The 17,891-nt window shown below is 47.5% G+C and overlaps 1 protein-coding gene across 3 annotated transcripts in view; it reads right to left on the bottom strand.

Moving 5' to 3' along the window:
* KIF21B (kinesin family member 21B) overlaps positions 1 to 17,891 on the bottom strand; it is a 414,008-nt gene that overhangs the window by 151,220 nt on the left and 244,897 nt on the right. For all 3 annotated transcript variants that reach the window (XR_011282930.1, XR_011282931.1, XM_069633645.1), the window contains exons 10-13: positions 16,394 to 16,457; positions 12,438 to 12,659; positions 11,329 to 11,410; positions 8,567 to 8,687 (exon numbers count right to left, since the gene is read on the bottom strand). Coding sequence is in view for 1 of the 3 variants with exons in the window: in XM_069633645.1 (XP_069489746.1) it covers positions 8,567 to 8,687; positions 11,329 to 11,410; positions 12,438 to 12,659; positions 16,394 to 16,457 (489 nt within the window). In the remaining 2 variants the exon portion in view is untranslated. The remainder of the gene's footprint in view (positions 1 to 8,566; positions 8,688 to 11,328; positions 11,411 to 12,437; positions 12,660 to 16,393; positions 16,458 to 17,891) is intronic.

The raw sequence follows: 17,891 nt of genomic DNA, 5'->3' as shown, positions 1-17,891 counted from the left end.
AGAACCGATGGAGGATTACCTGGAACGAATTCTCATGACACTCCTGGACTCCCCTAAACTTTCCCCACAGTTCGCCATCGAGAGAGCACACCGAGCCTTGACCGCTAAACCTAGACCAGGTGCCCCCCCTCGGCCCATTATAGCCAGGATCTTGAACTTCCGGGACCGGGATGCCCTCCTGCGGGCAGCCAGGATCAAAGGTGAACTTACACTTGGAGCGGCCAAAATCCACCTCTACCCAGATTACTCAGTGGCGGTGCAACAGGAACGTCAAACATTTGTAGCTGTTAAGAGAAGACTCCGTGATCTAGGAGTCAAGTACTCCCATGTTGTTCCCTGCAAAACTGTGTATCGAACACTCCAACAAAACCTTTTTTTTCACGGTCCCAGAGGAAGCCTCTAAATTTCTGGATGGGCACTTCCCTGGCTGATCCCTTGTCATTACCAGTCCAGTCTAGAACGTTGCCTGTTAAGTTGGGCTGGGTCGGCAATAGACCGTATTTAGCCTTATTCATGATGGCTCGATGCTACGCATAAAGGCATTGAATGGTTCTCTGTTGTTATTGTTGTATTGATCCTCTCAACCGTGGCCCCTTGGGGCAGTTTCATCTCACTATGTTTGTCAGTTATTGACGCCCTATCGGTGCTTAAGTCTCAAAATGCACACAAGTTTTCTGCCGAGATGCCAGGGCCTGGAGGGCTCATGGTTATAAACTGTCATGTCTAGCGTTTGTGGTAATGCATTACATGTTATGGTAACCCCCGCTTTTTTCTTTTGGTAATGCCATGAACACTTCACATATGGACTCTGAACTGTATGCACTAGAGACTCCAGCTGTGTGCACACTTAATTTACCCTCTTCTGTCTGTTGCGCCACTGCTCGGTCAGCTAACAGCCCCCCAGGCGCTGATGCCGAGAAGTTTGTTTTTGTTGAGGGGAGGTTTGGGATTCATCCCTCGGGTTTGGGGAGGGATGTGGGTGGAAATCGGGGGGAGGGGAAGTTATGTAAAAAAAGTCTTGGCGACCACTAGAGAAATCACACATGGCACACCACCGCAACACAGAGGTATAGATGGAGTAGAACGTTGGTCCAGGCGGCACTCGAAGGGACCAGCCTTAACACGTAGAACAGAACCCGAGCATCCCTTCCATATTAATGGCGGTTAATAACATAACCTTTATGAGCTGGAATATTAGGGGACTAGGCAACTACAAAAAGATGAGGCACATACAACTTTACGCTGAGCGTCACAGTACACAAATCCTTTGTCTACATGAAACGCACGCCTGTGCCGAGCAGTGCGAGAGATTTGCCAAGCAGTTGGGATCCCAGAGGTACTACACAACTTATTCTACCCAGAGCAGAGGTACCCTCATCTTAATTCACAGAAACCTGAAGTTCAGCTGTTCCCAATCACACGTTGACCCCCTCGGAAGATATATACTCATTGTGGGTACATTGCAGAATCAAGATGTAGCTATCCTTAATATATACGGCCCTAATATCGACGACCCTGAATTCTATCTTCACCTAGCCTCGCTCCTTAAGAGTTATCCTCAGATCCCGATTATATGGGGCGGAGACTTCAACACGATTCTGAATGTCACATTAGATAGATCGGGCTCCAGGCCTCGCCAGCTTTCACGGGCAGCTTACACAATTCTCACCCCCCCCCCCCCCGGTTGGCAGTGGTTGACGCCTGGCGATTAATGTATCCTGATTCCCGCACGTATACCTACTATTCCTCGGTCCATGACTCCCATTCGAGGATAGATAGATGGCTGTTATCTGACATACTAATTAGGTGCCTGACCCATTTGACAATCCTTCCCAGAACTTTATCTGATCACTCCCCGGTGGTCATGTCCCTGAATTGGGGACATGACCTTGAAAGATCAAGGCTATGGAGAATGAGACCCCATGCCCTCCTTGACCATACCTTTGCTTCCGAGCTTGAGTCATCCATTGAGGAGTATTTCGAAATCAACACAGATTCAGTCTCCCTTCGAGCCACTCTCTGGGAATCATTCAAGGCCTATATCAGGGGTATCTCCCTATCCAAGGGGAGTGGCATTCTAAAAAGCATCCGGGAGGATATCGCTGACAGCGAATCGACCCTTGCCGGCTTGGAGTCTCAATACACGCACGATCATTCCCCCAACACACTGGCATCATTGGGTCGAGAACTGGATAGATTCCGTAATCTTGCTGAGCGAGAAGTAAAATTCCTTGATAACCCTAGGGCAGTTAGGCGCTACGGGGAAGGAGAGCGGCCAGGTCGTGTGCTAGCCAGGTTAATTCGCCACGAGCTTGGAGCGCCCAACATCCCGGCAATAGAGAGATATGATGGTACACTAGCCACGTCGCCCCAAGACATCAACACTGAGTTCCTCACATTCTATACTTCCCTTTATTCGAAAGATGATGGACCTCATGTCTCAGAAATAGACTGCTACCTGGAGGAACTCCCCCTCGCGGCCTTGTCCCTGGACGCCACTGCTTTCCTAGACAGACCCTTCACTGCGGAGGAATTGACTGAGGCCATTGATACACTCGCTGCAGGGAAGGCCCCCGGGCAGGATGGTCTTCCTATGGACTTTTATAAACGTTATAAATCTGCCCTGGTTCCGCAGCTGCTACCTCTATGGGAGGAGGCATGCGAAACAGGCACACTTCCCCCATCACTCCGCGAGGCCATGATAACAGTCCTCCTCAAGCCTGGTAAACCCCCTACCCAGTGTGGTTCATATCGCCCCCTCTCGTTAATAAATTGTGATGTAAAAATATTTGCTAAACTATTGGCAAACCGCTTGGCTGCATTCATGCCTGATATCATACACCCGGACCAGGCGGGATTCGTGCCGGGTAGGTCCACGTCCCTAAACCTTAGACGACTTTTCAACGTGATCAGCAGAATTAATCCCCAGACACAGGCGGTGGCAGTCGCGCTGGACATGCAGAAGGCATTTGACTCAGTGTCCTGGGAATATCTGTGGCGGTCATGGAAAAATGTAAGTTTAGCCCCAATTTTCGGTCCTGGGTCAAGCTACTTTACACCAACCCAGTTGCAAGAGTCCGTACTGAAGATAGGTGCTCCACCCTCTTTCAGATAGCCAGAGGGACGCGACAGGGGTGTCCCTTCTCTCTGTTGATCTTCGCAATAGCAATTGAACCCTTCGCAGATATGATGCGCCAATCACACTCTCACAGAGGCCTACGTTCGGCGGGACAGGCAGATATTGTCTCCCTGTACGCGGACGACGCCCTGCTCTACATCCGCTCTCCTGAAACTAACCTTGCTCCAATTCTTAGTGACGTTACCCGTTTTGGGCATATATCTGGTCTTAAAGTTAACTGCTCTAAATCGTGCATATTCCCACTCACAGACAACACATAACCACCCTCTGACCTGTTGGGCCTTAATTGGTCCCAATCCACCTTCATCTACCTAGAAGTATCGTCTCCTGTCATGCCGAGAAACTGCGCGCCGATAACTATCAGAATTACCTAACTGTCTTGACCACCAAAACCGCAAGTTGGGCCCGACTCCCCATTTCCCTAGCTGGTAGAATAGGAATACTAAAAATGCTGCCCCAACTCCTATACCGTTTTACAAACATTCACTGTGGCCAGGCGATGGTTTCTTTAAGACACTGCGCAGCATAACTAACACCTTTCTTTGGCACTCAGGGGCGGTCCGGCTCAAACTAAATACGCTCGCTGCTCCCAAGAAACTAGGCAGCTTTGGTGCCCCTGACTTCTTCAAATACTGGGTAGTTGCTCAGTCCCAATTTGCCTCTTATTGGTTTAGCACAACACATTCCCCACCTCATATCCGTCTTGAAAAACTGAAGGTCAGAGAGCGCACAATTGGTTCCCTCATTCTCAAGCCAGCCCCACCAGACCCCGATTCCTCAGACCCTGTGATAAGTACGTCACTTGCTCTCACCAAAATGTGGACAGCGGTTGCAACCCCTAATCCGTTTCATGGTGACCTCCCACTATGGAATTTCCTCCCTGATGTCCCCTACATTCCTCAATCCATTGTGGCCCATTGGACGATGGCAGGTTTGTTAACTCTTAGGGATCTCTTTGTGCAGGGCAATTTCCTGGAGTGGTCGGAACTCCCCCCTGTCCTTAGGAATAGACTGTCAGCATGGCTACAGTACTCCTCACTTCGAAAGGTTCTAAAAGCTAAATTCCCCAAATTTCCTACGGCTCCACCAGATGACCCTTTAATAGCTGAACTCTGTAATTCCGATTCCTTCAGAGGGAAAGTATCTAGACTCTACAACCTACTACAGGTCAGGGCCGCCCCCTCTTTTGTTAAACTTAGAGTGAAATGGGAGGAAGATCTTGGAGTTGAGATTGATAACGAGCGTTGGGCCCGTATGTGCGCTCGAACCCAAGAAGTATCGTTCAACTCCAGGTTCAAACTACTGCAATTCAAGTTGCTGCACAAGTATCACCACACACCTGTTAGACTGCATCGTATGTTTCATGAGACCTCCCCTGACTGCCCCAGATGCGGCGCTGACCAAGCCAACTATATTCATATGATCTGGCGCTGCCCGCACTTAGCACAATACTGGAAGGACATATGCTCTACTATATCAGACATATTAGACTGCACCATAGACCCTTCTCCAATGCGCTGCCTTTTTCATGATCTTCCCGGTTTGAAACGAGATTCGAGGAAATTTGCAGGTCTGTGCTTGATGTTAGCAGTCCGCTGTATAGTGCTGTGCTGGCTCCGCCCCAATGCGCCCACATATGCGCAGTGGCTCCGAGCAGTTACCTGGGCACATGACACTGAGGAGGCCTGGGGAATAACGCAAAACCCACATTCAAGACCTAGGGACATATGGCGCAGATTTCGTGATTACATGTCTGCCCTGGCCTCAGACTCGGAGGCCTCCTCTCCATCCCACTCCCCTCAGTAACCCACTATGGGGTATATACCCTCCTCTCTCTGATTGCACCTCTGACTTTATTATATGTTCTTGTGCTCTGTTTGGTTATGATGCATTGTATAGTGATACCTCTGTACTTGTGATCGCAAACCGTTTCCACAATATGCTTTTGCTAACTGTGTTTCTCTGTGTGTTGTCAAGCTGAATAAAGAAAGTTTTTTTTTTTTAAAAAAAAGAAGATTCTGCAATTGGTGCCTGGAGGTTGCGTTTGTGCACAAAGTGAATGGGAGAGGACTTGAGGACACAGGGCTGAGTGGCAGGATCTCTGTGGCGACCATCCTGAGGAAGCATAATCTCTCTCTGCGTTGCTTTGTCACGAAAACGTTGAGCACGTACTGATCTACGACCCACAAGTATCATTCCTCTTCATGTGACATATTTTCACCCCTACAGGTTCCCCTCCATGTCTCTGGATAGTAAGTATATTCTCCGTGTGCACCTGATGCCATCACTTATGATATGATATGGCATGTGTAACGCGCCTATACACAAGTGTTTCGAGGCGCGAATAACACTTATAAACAAATTGATTAACAAAGTCAAGTGCTGATCATCAAACATGTCTAACCATGACATTATTTCACAATCTGAGCTGTTGTCAGATGCATATTTGCTTTTGGTGTTAATATGTGTTTTAGAAAATATTCGGCTGTCAAATCTGATTCAGGATCCATGCCTCATTTGGCAGTCTTAAATGGTGCAAATTGCTCTTGCTGAATCCCACAGCCCTTTGTGCAAATCTGGAAAACACAGGCTTCCCTATTTGAAAGTTCTGGAGTGTGCAGGAGGCCATTTTGGGGTGCAAAGCACAGCGTGATGGGGTTTTGGAATTCCCTTATTAGCGTCCTGTCGGGCCCAGTGATCTTCAGCCTGGCCGTGGTTTTCTGTCTTGCGGTGAAGTGAAGCCCCCCCAAGCATGAACGGCATATTTGGGCACTGCTAAGCACAGCTCAGCTGCTGCAGGGAGTCCCTCGGGCACGGTTCTATATTCTTACAACAACAATCGTTGTTCGATGGGTTTTTTCGGAAACATATTTTTCTGAAAACTCATCGACTATTTTGGGGAGGCTTCCCTCAAATCCCCTCGGCCTATCAATTTAACATTATTCCCTACCCCCACATCCCTTATATACCCTTAAACCAACCCATATATTTTTCGATGAGTTGTTTTCGAAAGAAAAACATTGGTAAAAAAAAACATCGAAATATAGACTGTCGATGAAACAACGTTGCACCCTTGGGCACTGATTCATGAGACTGCTCATTTGAGAAGTCAGATTTGCTGCTTGCGCAATGATCGCTGCACTGCTCTTCGCCCAGGCCAGATGTGTCCCCTGTTTTGCTGCAGAGCCTTAGGTTTGAACCTCCGCCAACGTACATTCACCACCTAGAGGTGGCCCAATATAGGCTGCATTACAATAATCCAAGTGCAGTAATTCTGGTTTGATGCGTTTTATTCTGCACTTGCGTGTTGACGTACTTCCTGTTTATGCAAACACTGGTGCGTGGAAGGGCATTCCTGTTGATGAGCGTGTCTGTCGCCTATGTAAGAACAAAGTGGAGACAGCACGACATATATTGATGCATTGCTCTGTTTTAAATTCGTTTTATGACCATGGTTATGCCAAACTTATGGCCCATGAGATAGAGGCATTTTGGAGCATGCTATATGCTGTTGAGTCGCTTGTCGTGGCATCCGCGGCTCACCACATATGGCGTAGGGCCAAAGGAATGCGGGAACTCATAGACTGCACATAGCAAGCCTCGATTAGTCAATGGTTTTTTTTCTTTTTTTATAGACATTTTACAAAGCTGCTTTTAGAGTGACATTTTATAGTAGGAAAAATACATTGTTTTTTGTAATATAGATCATAGTCTCTAATGTTGCTTTACAGGTGTGCTATGAAATGTTTTATACATGAATTGATATGCATGGTATGTTTTAATTGTATTGTTAAAGGTTGTACGTTTTAACTCTAGTGTAAAAGGTTTGCTTATACAACCATATGCACTTTAAATAACAAAATAAAATCCAATTGTGAATGTGGAAAAGCCGCCACAACAGAGACAGAGAGAAAGGAGAGACTCTTGTTTCATTTCTTCTATTCACAAAAAAGAGAATTCTACTCATTTGTGATTCGAGGGCCAGTCGATTATCAAAATGGAACTCAAGGTTCTGGACCTGATTCACCAGTCCAGAAGAGTCTCTTAGAACTGGAGGCCAAAGTCCTAGGTTCTCGCACACGGGACTCGTTCCACAGATCAGAATCTCAGTTTTGATGCATACAGTTTCATGTGGTTCGCAGCTGTCCATTTGCCCACCACTGCCATACAATCCTCAAATTGGGATCTTGACTTCCGTCTAAGCGTAAACGAGCGTGCGCGTTGTCTGCGTACACATGGTAACACGTTCCAGAGGCATGCAGCAGATTAGCTAGGGCAGTAGCCTGCAACGTGTGGCTCTCCAGATGCTTTGGACTACAACTCCCATCGGACCCAGCCAACCTAATTCGTTGGGATAAATCATCGGATTTGTAATCCAAAACATCTGGAGAGCTAAAGGTTGCAGACCCCTGAGCTGTCGGGCTGCAGATAATGATTAAAGAGGATAGGAGGGAGCGCAGATCCCTGGGGACCACTACACTGAATACCATATGTCTGGGATTTAAATTGATCCAAAGCAGCATCTCAGAGCGATGAGTTAGAAAGGACTGCAACCAATCAGAGACTTCCCTGGAATCCCGTACAATGAAAATGGGGCGGGAGGACCAAGCTTCGGCACTAAGTGTCTGTCCTTCACCACAAAGTTCCGGGCCATCTTGAACATGACTTGCATGGGGTCCTCTCCCTAGAAAACTAAACCTGTTGGTGTCAAACGTTTAAAACACAACCTGATCTCAACTCAGCGCCCTCAGATGTCAATTTCCTCAGAGATGTCCACACCTCCAGTCTCGTTGAGTTCAGACTACGAAGATCCTCAAAGTGACTTCAAATCTGTGGTTACAAGTGCAACTACAACAGTAAATAAACCCAATGTGTAAATGATGCCGAGGTAAGAGGCATTGTGCAGTGCTTGCCTATTCCTCAGAAGGGGTCTTATTAACTCAGCCAGCTAGATCAAAATACCATTGATCACAATTCCAGGCACAACCGCTAGATGGCAGCACAATGCAACAGATGTAAATAGATAACAGTTTCACACTACAAAGCATCTCCCCCAGCAAACAGTATGTACTTGGATGCACAGTAGAGCCACCCCATCCTGCAAGGGAAGTTGAGGTGTCTTGGTAATGCACTGCTCAGAGAGTGGGGCCTGAATTCTTACTTTACCCAACTACAGGCTCCTTCTATGATAAGCCTCGGCATACATGGAGGTCAAACACGGGTATGCAGACAAGACTCACACAACACCATGCAGTCATGTAGGAATATTTTGACGCCCCACTCTCTATGATCTGCATCATGGCCGAGCCCAGCGAGTGCCTGCACTCACGTCCCCAGCCACACTGGCACACGACTCGATGAGTGCCACGCTTTTGGCAGAACTCATGCCAGTGCTACATGTGAATGCTCTTGACTTCCTTGGCTTACCCTTCTCCTCTGCATCCGACTCAGAGTCAACCAGGCTCTCCTCGCTCCCTGAGTCGTCATCCTCGTCCTCCCTGCCATCCTCTTCCTCACAGCCGCTTTCATCCCGCTCCTCTTCTTCCTCCTGAGTGGCAGTGCATGAGTTGGGGCAGATGAAGGGGGTGAAAGAGTGGCAGTAAGAAGGGTGGCACAGGTTCCATATACACAATCACTAAGAAATCAACAAGTTCTATATAAATACAGATAGAGTGCCAAGAGACCGTCTAGAACACAGTGTGCGCTATGCAAATGGCCACTCTCAGCCCTAACTACACAGTAACAGTAGTTACAGGAAGCCCTTTCCATGCCGGTAAATCCCCCATAGGCACTACTGTGTGTTCAGCTCTATATAAATGTGATACTACACCAGGATGTGCCCAGTGCCATTTTCTAAGTCTGGTGTTAACCAAGACACATTACAAAGCAGATGGACTGTGCTGCTTTGTGAGGCATAGCATAGCTCCAGTTCATCAACTGCATCTTGGCAAATGCTACTTCGACCCTAAGATGTAAACTGTGAAACATTAGATTATCTCCACACCAGTGCAGGAGTTGTTTCTTTCTGTTGTATCTTTTAAAATGTTGAATAATAGAATGTAACATTGAGCATAGGCCCTCATTACGAGTTTGGCGGTGAGTTGTAAAATTAGTGGTAAATCCGTTACGGCCTCTTTTACCACTTTGCTGAATTAAAAACACTAATTCTGCCAAAAATTGCCAGATTTTCCTATTGGTGTACTGATTTTCAGCAGTAATTCCACCGGTGGAATTACTGTTACCGCTGATGGGTGGTGCGCGTGTCCGCCTTCTCATGATTCAGTGGAAATTAGACTGGGATGCTCACCGGTAATGGTGTCATTCTTTCTGCGTGAAATCATAAGGAGAGCTTATAGTTTTTAAAAGTTAGTTTCTGGCTAGAGTTGGAATTATACAGCAAATGACCAAGTAAGAGGTAATTCGCTATGAACAATTTGAACAACATATATTAGGGTTCAGTATCAAAACAGTAGAGTTATGGCTGAATGGCATTAAATGAATTATAACTTCTGGCAGAACTCCAAGAGCATCGTTTTGGATAGAGGCTAAAACTAGCTCGGGGTTGCATGACATCTCATGTAGAATAGAATGGATGTGACCGAACAATTTGGGCTGGACTTCACCTTTTAGGAATGCCCTGATCCTAATTTGCATATGGTCTTTCCCTTTCTGTAATGGCCTAGCAGGCTAAAAAACTATGGCCCTCATTACAAGGTGGGCGCAAAGGGATACCGGGCACCGGTAATAACACCGGTGGCGGTAATCCCTTTGCACCCCATTCCGAGTTCCCTTTGCGGGTCCTTCCCTTAACGCCTGGTTTTAGCCGGCGTTAAGGACTGGATCCGCAAAGGGATACCGGGGTCAATAACGGTACCGCAATTTGCGGTACCATTATTGCCGCCTTCCCCCTTCCCATTGAGCCCTATGGGGGCTCAAATGGGAATGGGGAATGGCTCTGGTGAATGGGGAATTACCAGTCCCAGCGACCCGTACTGGACTGGTAATTACTCCCTTCACCAGACTGGAGTCGGACCAATTTTGGAGGCAGCCATGGCGCTAAAAGCGCCATGGCTGCCTCCAAACTCGGATTGAGGTCCTGTGTGTTGGAGGGTTGCCCACAGCAACACCAGAGAATAAGATTAATTCAAAACCTTCCAGCTATCACCTCTCTTGTTTTGCTATTGTCACCCTGAGTGGGACGGGTAGGCCCAGACGTGGGTCCCGAGCCTGCTGGGCCTAGAGACCCAAGCTACTCCTCACTGATGACACCAAATGAGGCTGAAGGGATGTGACGCAGCAGTTTGGGCGCGGTCGCCCTTCTGGAGGGAGACCAAGACTGATTTTCATTCTGGCCTTTCCTCTTCTGTAATGGCTTTACAGGCTGGTGAACAGTGGTCTGGGGGCTGCCCAGAGCGATGCCATAGGATAAGATTCATTCTAAACCTTACAGCCATCAACTTTCCGTTTTACTAAAAGTTTTTTGTGCCATAAAAAAAACCATTCACGAATCCTTCAGAGATTTTCAAAGTCATACCTTAGATGGTTTCTTCTGTGTGATCCTCTACACGCGCACAAGTATCACAATGGATCCCACAGAACACGTCTCAATGCACAAACTAGCAAAGGGGGAATTTGTTGTGGTTTTGTGCTCAAGATTCTATTTTCAAGAAATCCAGATTTTGCATTGAGTTTCCCAAAATAGCTTGGATTATTCGGTGTAAAAGATGCTTGGACTCAACCAGCTTTAGTGACGTATCATAGCCAGTCACGCGCATGCTCAGGGTTGCACATCTCTGCAGACGGGAGTTGCACACGTGACTGCAGATGCGCAAATGCACGACAGCGCTTTTATAGAAATGATTGGAACTACATCAAATGTTGGTGAATAAATGCCAATTAGGGATCATTATCATTTTCTATAGTGTTCCGCCAAAGTTATGCAAAAATAATGGCAATTCGATGGAACCATATAACCCACCACTGACAATGTAGAGCTGCGGCAAGTGCAGGCAAATAGTCGCGTTTGTGTAGAAATCCTAGGAAACCCCATGGAAATCCTATAAGAAATCCTCAGAGCCCAAGGGAGCTCCGGTAAATGGAACCTTCGAAGTGTGGGAGGGATATGCGGATGGGTGGGAGAAGGCGCGACGTTGGCATTTTTTAAGAGAGATGTGCTAGAAATTCCTTACCTCTTCGGCTTCATTCTCGTCCGTCTCGTCGCCATTTTCCTGCGGAACTGGCAGTCTCTTTTTGAAGATCTCTTTTTCGGGGCTGCGGGAAAATGACAAGACCAGAGGACAAAATAAAGCTTTTGAGAAAAGAATAGACAGTCCAATAGTGTTACCCCGTCTTATCGGGTTCCTCTTGGTGAGCAGAATTGCTGGTGGATCTGGTTCCTGCAAAGATCTGTCTGTCTCTGTAAATTTCCCATGCAGCTCTCTCTCTCTCTCTCTATTCTGGATGTGTTGGCTTGTCTCTCTCTCTCTCTCTCTCTTTTGCAGTAGCAATCACTGAAGCCTGGCATCCTTGTACAATGTCCCTTGAACCCTGCGTTGCTTGTTGAAATGCTTGGCCCTGGCACGTTCTTCTCCTAAAAAGTTTGCTGATTTGGTGCCCATGTGCTGACAAGCCTTGCAGGCTTTGCTTGTACTGGCTGAAGCTTGGCTGCCAGCCGGGGTTGCCAGGCTCTGCTTATAATCTGTCGATCCTCTGATGGAGGTCATTAAGCCTGGGTCCTCAACACTGCTTCCTTTACTGCAAGGATGTTCTCAGATGGATCCCATACAGCCTTGTGTGTCTGCACTGTTTGTAGTTTAGCCATCCTGTCCTAGCCTGTATTAAATGCAGGCTAGGCTGTGGCTGCGACAGTCTGTCTTGACCACCAGGTGGCAGTCTAGCCTAACATTTGTACTGGTGCATACAATTGAGCAAATACATGAAGCCCTCATTTTGCTGTTTAGGTAATATGGAATAGAGCAAACGGGTTTCCAGTGTGTAAAATCTATTTTTAAAAAAGTTTGCACTAGAGTAAAAAAATGAACCAGACTATTTTTGTACTAGTTCACTGTGTGACATAAGAAGAAACGTGTTAAGTACGTTTTTTGTTTTTTTTTAGAAAATATGGATTGGGGCATATAATGTTTGCCCCATTACCTGCTATACAAGCATCAAATTGGTTGCTCAATTAATTTGCTCTTTTTTGCACTAGTGAAAAGTTTGGATAATCTGGACTTGCGATTTCTGGCAGACCTGTTACCCTCACTGATGCTATTTGCAAGCCCGACTGTTCTGTTTTTACCTCTTTCTTCTTTGTTTCCTTTCCTTCTTCTTCAAGCGTTCCAGGTCCTGCTTGGCGCGCTTAATCACATCTGTGGCCTCTGCTTCCATGGAGACGGCAGGGCTGCCCATTACCAAACCAGGGCCGGGCGAGGGACTCATGCTATAGGTTGGTCGGGAGGAGGCGCGGGACAGACCTCGGCGCAGGGACTCGTTCATGGCCTCACTCTCCAGAAGCTTTGACCTGAAAGGAGAGCAGAAGAGAGGGACTTTGGATGCTGTATGCAGAAGCCAGGACTTGAGCACAAACAAGTTAACGAGAACACCCAAGGTACACGAAAAAGCATAACTCTTACTGGACTCCCAACTTGCAGTTCAGGGTATCTAGCTGTCAGAAACTGGTTAACATGCCTGAATGCAATGCTCGATGGGTACGAAAAGAAGTACTGGAACTACATTCCCTGCTGGCCTGCCTCCGCCTCCCAGAAACCCCTTAGCCACGCCCCCTCTTGCTCGTTATCCAAACCCCTTAGCACACCTGCTGTTTAAGGGAACGTTCAGTGGAGTGCACCGAAGTGCGAGTTTCAACTTCTTCCTACACATTTATTTTAAAACTAAGCCATTCCTGAATGGTTTCCTTTTAAAATAAAAATATAAGAGCAGTAAAAGTTTTCTTTTAAAGTAGAGGAGCACCGCTCCCAACAGCTCCCCCCCATTTCGACCACTGCTTGAATGGTAGTCTAATGAATGTTGTCAGCGTGTCCACCTGATTGACCAGTTTCTGATGAGCAGGCACACAAAAAAACAGGGGGGATGGAGAGGACAAGCAGGGATTGTGGGACACTGGGGTCGGAGGGGGGAGAATTCTGGGATGAGGGGAAGAGGGAACTCAGGTGGGAACAGGGTTGAGGGGAAGGGGTTTGGAAGGGGAATTAGCAGGGGGTGGTGGTCAGAGGGTTGAAAGGTGGATATAAAGGGAGAACCCCTGACATGAAAAGAACAGGGTGAGGTATCAGTGGGGGTAGAGGAAAATTGGGGTGGGGGTGTACGGTGTGTGGGAGGGGCTCCAGGGTGTGGGAAAGGGAATTAGTGGGGAAGGTATCATGAAAGGGGATTCAGGATGAGGATGGTAGAGCAGACAGGGAGGGGTAGTTATGCTGCTTTAGAGAAGTTGCATAATGGTTTCCAGGGGGTTAGCCATTATGCAGCTGCTCATTGGAATTCAAAAGGGGTGATAGCCTTGAGGGTGAATCAGTTGGGATCGAGCAACAGCCGTCGACCAAAATTGGTCAGCCACAGGCAGGACAGGCAAAAGTAGTGTGACAGGCCGTTGGGAGCTTGCAATGTGTTGTGAAGTCGCTCCTGGGGCTTCCTGGGAGGTTTACTTCTGAAGTCAATTCCAGGCTAACGCAACCTCAATAGCAGACCCAGAGAGAATGGCAAAGAAGGAAAGAGGGGAACAGCGAGAGAGATAGAAAGAGCAAGATCGACAGAGAAAGAGAGACAGAAAGCTAGAGTTTCCCAGTCGCTCCTGTCGTCCTTAAGAGGCACTACAAATTGAGCCGGGGCTCATCAAGGGGGCGTGGCCTAGCAGTGGGGGTCACCTCCTGCTGGCTCATCATCGAAGCCTTTTGTAGAGATCAGCACCCTCTCCCCACAGGGGGGCGGAGGGGTTGCTGATCTCTGTACTTATTTTCTATAGGCTTGCCTGGCAGGGGACAGTGTCTCGCCTATTCAGCCTTAATGGTGGCGCTGCCCCTTGCCAGCTGGGGTGGGGGGCAGCATCTCCATTAAGGCTGAAAGGGTGAGGCAGCTGGAAACAGACCTTTTTCCTAAAGACTGAAACACCCGCGAATGCGCGGGAGCTTCAGGATTTAGAAAACAAGGCCTGTGCTTCCAGTGGCCTCACGTTTCTCTCCATAATGGTGGCGCAAGCCTACAGGCATCTCTTCCTTTAAGGGATGCCTCACAGGTGCACGCCACCATTATGGCTGAAAGGCATTTTTTATGAAGCCTGATGCTCTTGCACACGAGCGAGAGCTTCAGGCTTTAGAAAAAAAAGCCTTTTCGTGAAGTGGCCGGGGCTGCCAGGGGATATTTGTGGGCCCTGGCAGGGCCCCCCTCAAAACGAGATTTCAGAGCCTGCTGGGGTCCAGCCCTGGCAGCCACCGGCCCACTTAAAGCCCTGGTGTCACCTATCTTTTTTAATTCTACTTAGAGAAAGTCTGACCTGTGTGTGTGGCGGACTCTCGTTCCACTTTTTTTTTCCTATGTGTATCATTGTTGTCAGACCCTTCATTTCTATTTACTGGGGTAGATGTTTTGTACACGATAATTGGCCCGATTGCTCTCTGAGAGAAGGAGTTGCACCCAAACGAGCCAAGCCCCCTTTCACTGCAGAGTACTGAAACAGACAGAGGACTAATTACGATTCATGCGAAATGTAATTGCTCTCCCCGTTTGAAAAATGTTGAAATCCATTGCACCACTTCCCAGCCTATATAGTTCCGTGGGTTAAGCGCTTACTCGAGTGACCTCTGTGCAACATGCATCACAGGTTCGAATAACGGCAGGGCGCAGCTCTTCACCCTTACATCCTTAGAACATGGCTCGGATCACGGTGTCTGAAAATGCACCAGCTCCAGGAACTTTTTGCGGCATGCCAAAATATATTAGCTGAGTTTCATAATGTGTTTCATTTCTGTAACACGCACTGTCTCTGTAGTCTAATTTCAGGTTATGGTGTAGTTGGGTTCAACTTAACGTGACAGTAGGTTTTTATAGAGCCAGAAACAGGGTATACACGCATTTCGTTGACCACTTTTTCATCGTGGGACTTTTCATCGCCGACCCTTTCATCGGCAACATTTTTTAATTTTTTTTATTTTTTAGGGGGGGGTATTTGTGCGGGTTGGAGTACGATTATTTAAGTAAGGTGGGGGTTTAGGGGCGCGCAGCCCCCCATAAATAAAAAAAAATAAAAAAATAAAAATGTTGGCGATGAAAGGGTCGGCGATGAAAAGTCCCACGATGAAAAAGTGGTCGACGAAATAACGTAGAACCCAGAAACAGACAAGAAGAATATTAGCCTTTGGCCACGCCACACTAACTTCTACGTCCATGTTAGAAAACAGCGAGAGCGAGAAAGTAACAGGGATGAGAGTGAGAGGCCGAAAGTGGACAGAAAACACGAGACCGAGATAGAGACTAACAGGCTTCTATCTAGTCCTCTAACGCAACACCTCAATACACCACTAGATGTCAGGCTAGTTTCATATTCGGTCGACTGCCCTTAATGAATGCGTTGTCCTACCTAAGGATATTGCACCTGGTTCAAAAAGATTCACACTTTAGAAATGCCGGCAATGCCCCCATGTATCCGATTAACAAAGCTTAAAAACTGGAGCAAATCTGGAGAGGTCTGGAATGTCTTTGAGTACATCCTTTGAATCATATTTGCATATCAAAGCTATCACAAATGGCAGGAGACATTAAACAACTATCAAGTAACATAACATATAAGCACCTAAAAGATGCTTTAGACTTCTCAGGATTTGCTCAAAGGGTGTACAATTCATCACTGCTTCAAACCTTTCTATGCACCATCGCCAAGGCAAATCAGTGAGCCCTTCCTGCATAAAGCATAGTCATTATGGCCCATTTGCACACAGGGAAGGGTGCTCAGCCAATCAGGTGGGTGGAACCGTGAGCGGGAATACACATTCTGTTTCCAGCCACCAGAGGCCCTTCCCCGGATGGCACCACCTTTTGTGGGGAAGCAGCAGGGAGCTAGGCCTGGGCTGGTGGGCAGTTGCCTGCCATGTCGGACCCCCACAGCGGAGGTGAAAACCATATACGCGTAGGCCTTTTGAAGATCTTACACACCGCCATACTCCTGCGGTCTACACGGAAAGCAACAATAGATCCAGCATCCGTGACAGATTAGTGCAAACTGTGTTTTTGCGCGGCGCCACTTACCGGAGCTCCTCGATTTCTCTAATGTAGCTCTGGATTAGGACCCCGATCTCTTCATTCCCGTTCCCTGGAGCCGCCAGACATGAAACAAGAGAGACAGCAGAGGATCAAAGTCAACACTGTACCACTGATGGTCAAAGCACCAGCCTGTCCTAAGCGAATTAAGAGGTTTTGCACAGTCCTAGTTTTTTTTAGGGGACACTTTCTATGCTGGCACTTGTAGTTCTGCTTCGTCCATTATAGGGACGTGCCCACAAGTCCAAGCATGCAAAGGCTATTGGCTACAAAGCTAGGACTGGGCAAAGTTGTTCCTGGGACAATGAAAGGGTCGACCAGAGTGCTCTGCATCACCACATTTAAGCACAATTTTTTCAAAGTTCTGTAGTTTGCTGTGGCCCAATGGGTTCTCCGACCTATACAGATGCATAGACCTCTACTGGCACGAACCAGGGCAGAAGGCGTTCTCATTTACCCGCCCTCCGTTTGCCATACAAATTCTACATGCTGTGCAGCCCTAACCTAGATGTATACAAAATATGGATATTGTTAAAGTCCTCAAGGATTTAAAGATGTCCCACTCTGCAAGGTCCACTCGCGAGTGTCATTGTCCACATGCTGAAGTTGCCATAGCAACGCTGTGTCCAGATCGGGAAACACAATGGGCAACAGTATTAGGAGGCGGGGTGGGAGGGCGGGGCTAGTTCTACGACCTGAAGACAACAGCCATATCTGTGGGATACCGAAATAAAGTGCATCAGGGGGACATTAGGCTGGTCACCATCAAGATGGCCTTACTAGTCGTTCTTACCTCGGCTCGCAGAGTCACGTAGCAGTAGGCGCAGCTGAGCAACCATGTTTTACTTTTAGGGTGGAAAGGGGGTGGTTAAAATGCCGCTGAACACAACGGTCAAGAAGACATTCTCCACATAAAGATGTTATGATAATAAGACTTCATCTATCTAGGTAAGTATGTCTTGTGCAGATGGAGGGAAGTAAAACTGTAATAGGAAGAGACTTTAACATGGTCATTTTGAGAAAAGAAATGTTAATGACATGTAGTGGACCACTGCTGTTAGCATGTATGTGCTGTGTGGCCCCCTGCATTACATTTTCAACATTTACACGGCAGAGTGCAAAGGCGAAGAGTAAAACTGCCTTTACTCTTCACTTTTACTCTCCGTCTTGCAAAAAAGTAAAGGCTGCCTGCACATTATGCTTGGATTCCGCCTGCTCCAAGCAGGTGCTAATTGCAGGCGGATTTCATTAAGGCTGCCTGCACATTACGCTTGGAATCCGCCTGCTCCAAGCAGGTGCTAATTGCAGGCGGATTTCATAAAGGCTGCCTGCACATTACGCTTGGAATCCGCCTGCTCCAGGCAGGTGCTAATTGCAGGCGGATTTCATTAAGGCTGCCTGCACATTACGCTTGGAATCCACCTGCTCCAAGCAGGTGCTAATTGCAGGCGGATTTCATAAAGGCTGCCTGCACATTACGCTTGGA

The sequence above is a fragment of the Ambystoma mexicanum genome, chromosome 13 (assembly GCF_040938575.1).
Source record: "Ambystoma mexicanum isolate Mex_15411 chromosome 13, UKY_AmexF1_1, whole genome shotgun sequence".
NCBI classification, from domain to species: domain Eukaryota; kingdom Metazoa; phylum Chordata; class Amphibia; order Caudata; family Ambystomatidae; genus Ambystoma; species Ambystoma mexicanum.
The sequence above is the reverse complement of the archived record's forward strand: the minus strand, read 5'-3'. Positions and strand labels throughout refer to the sequence as shown.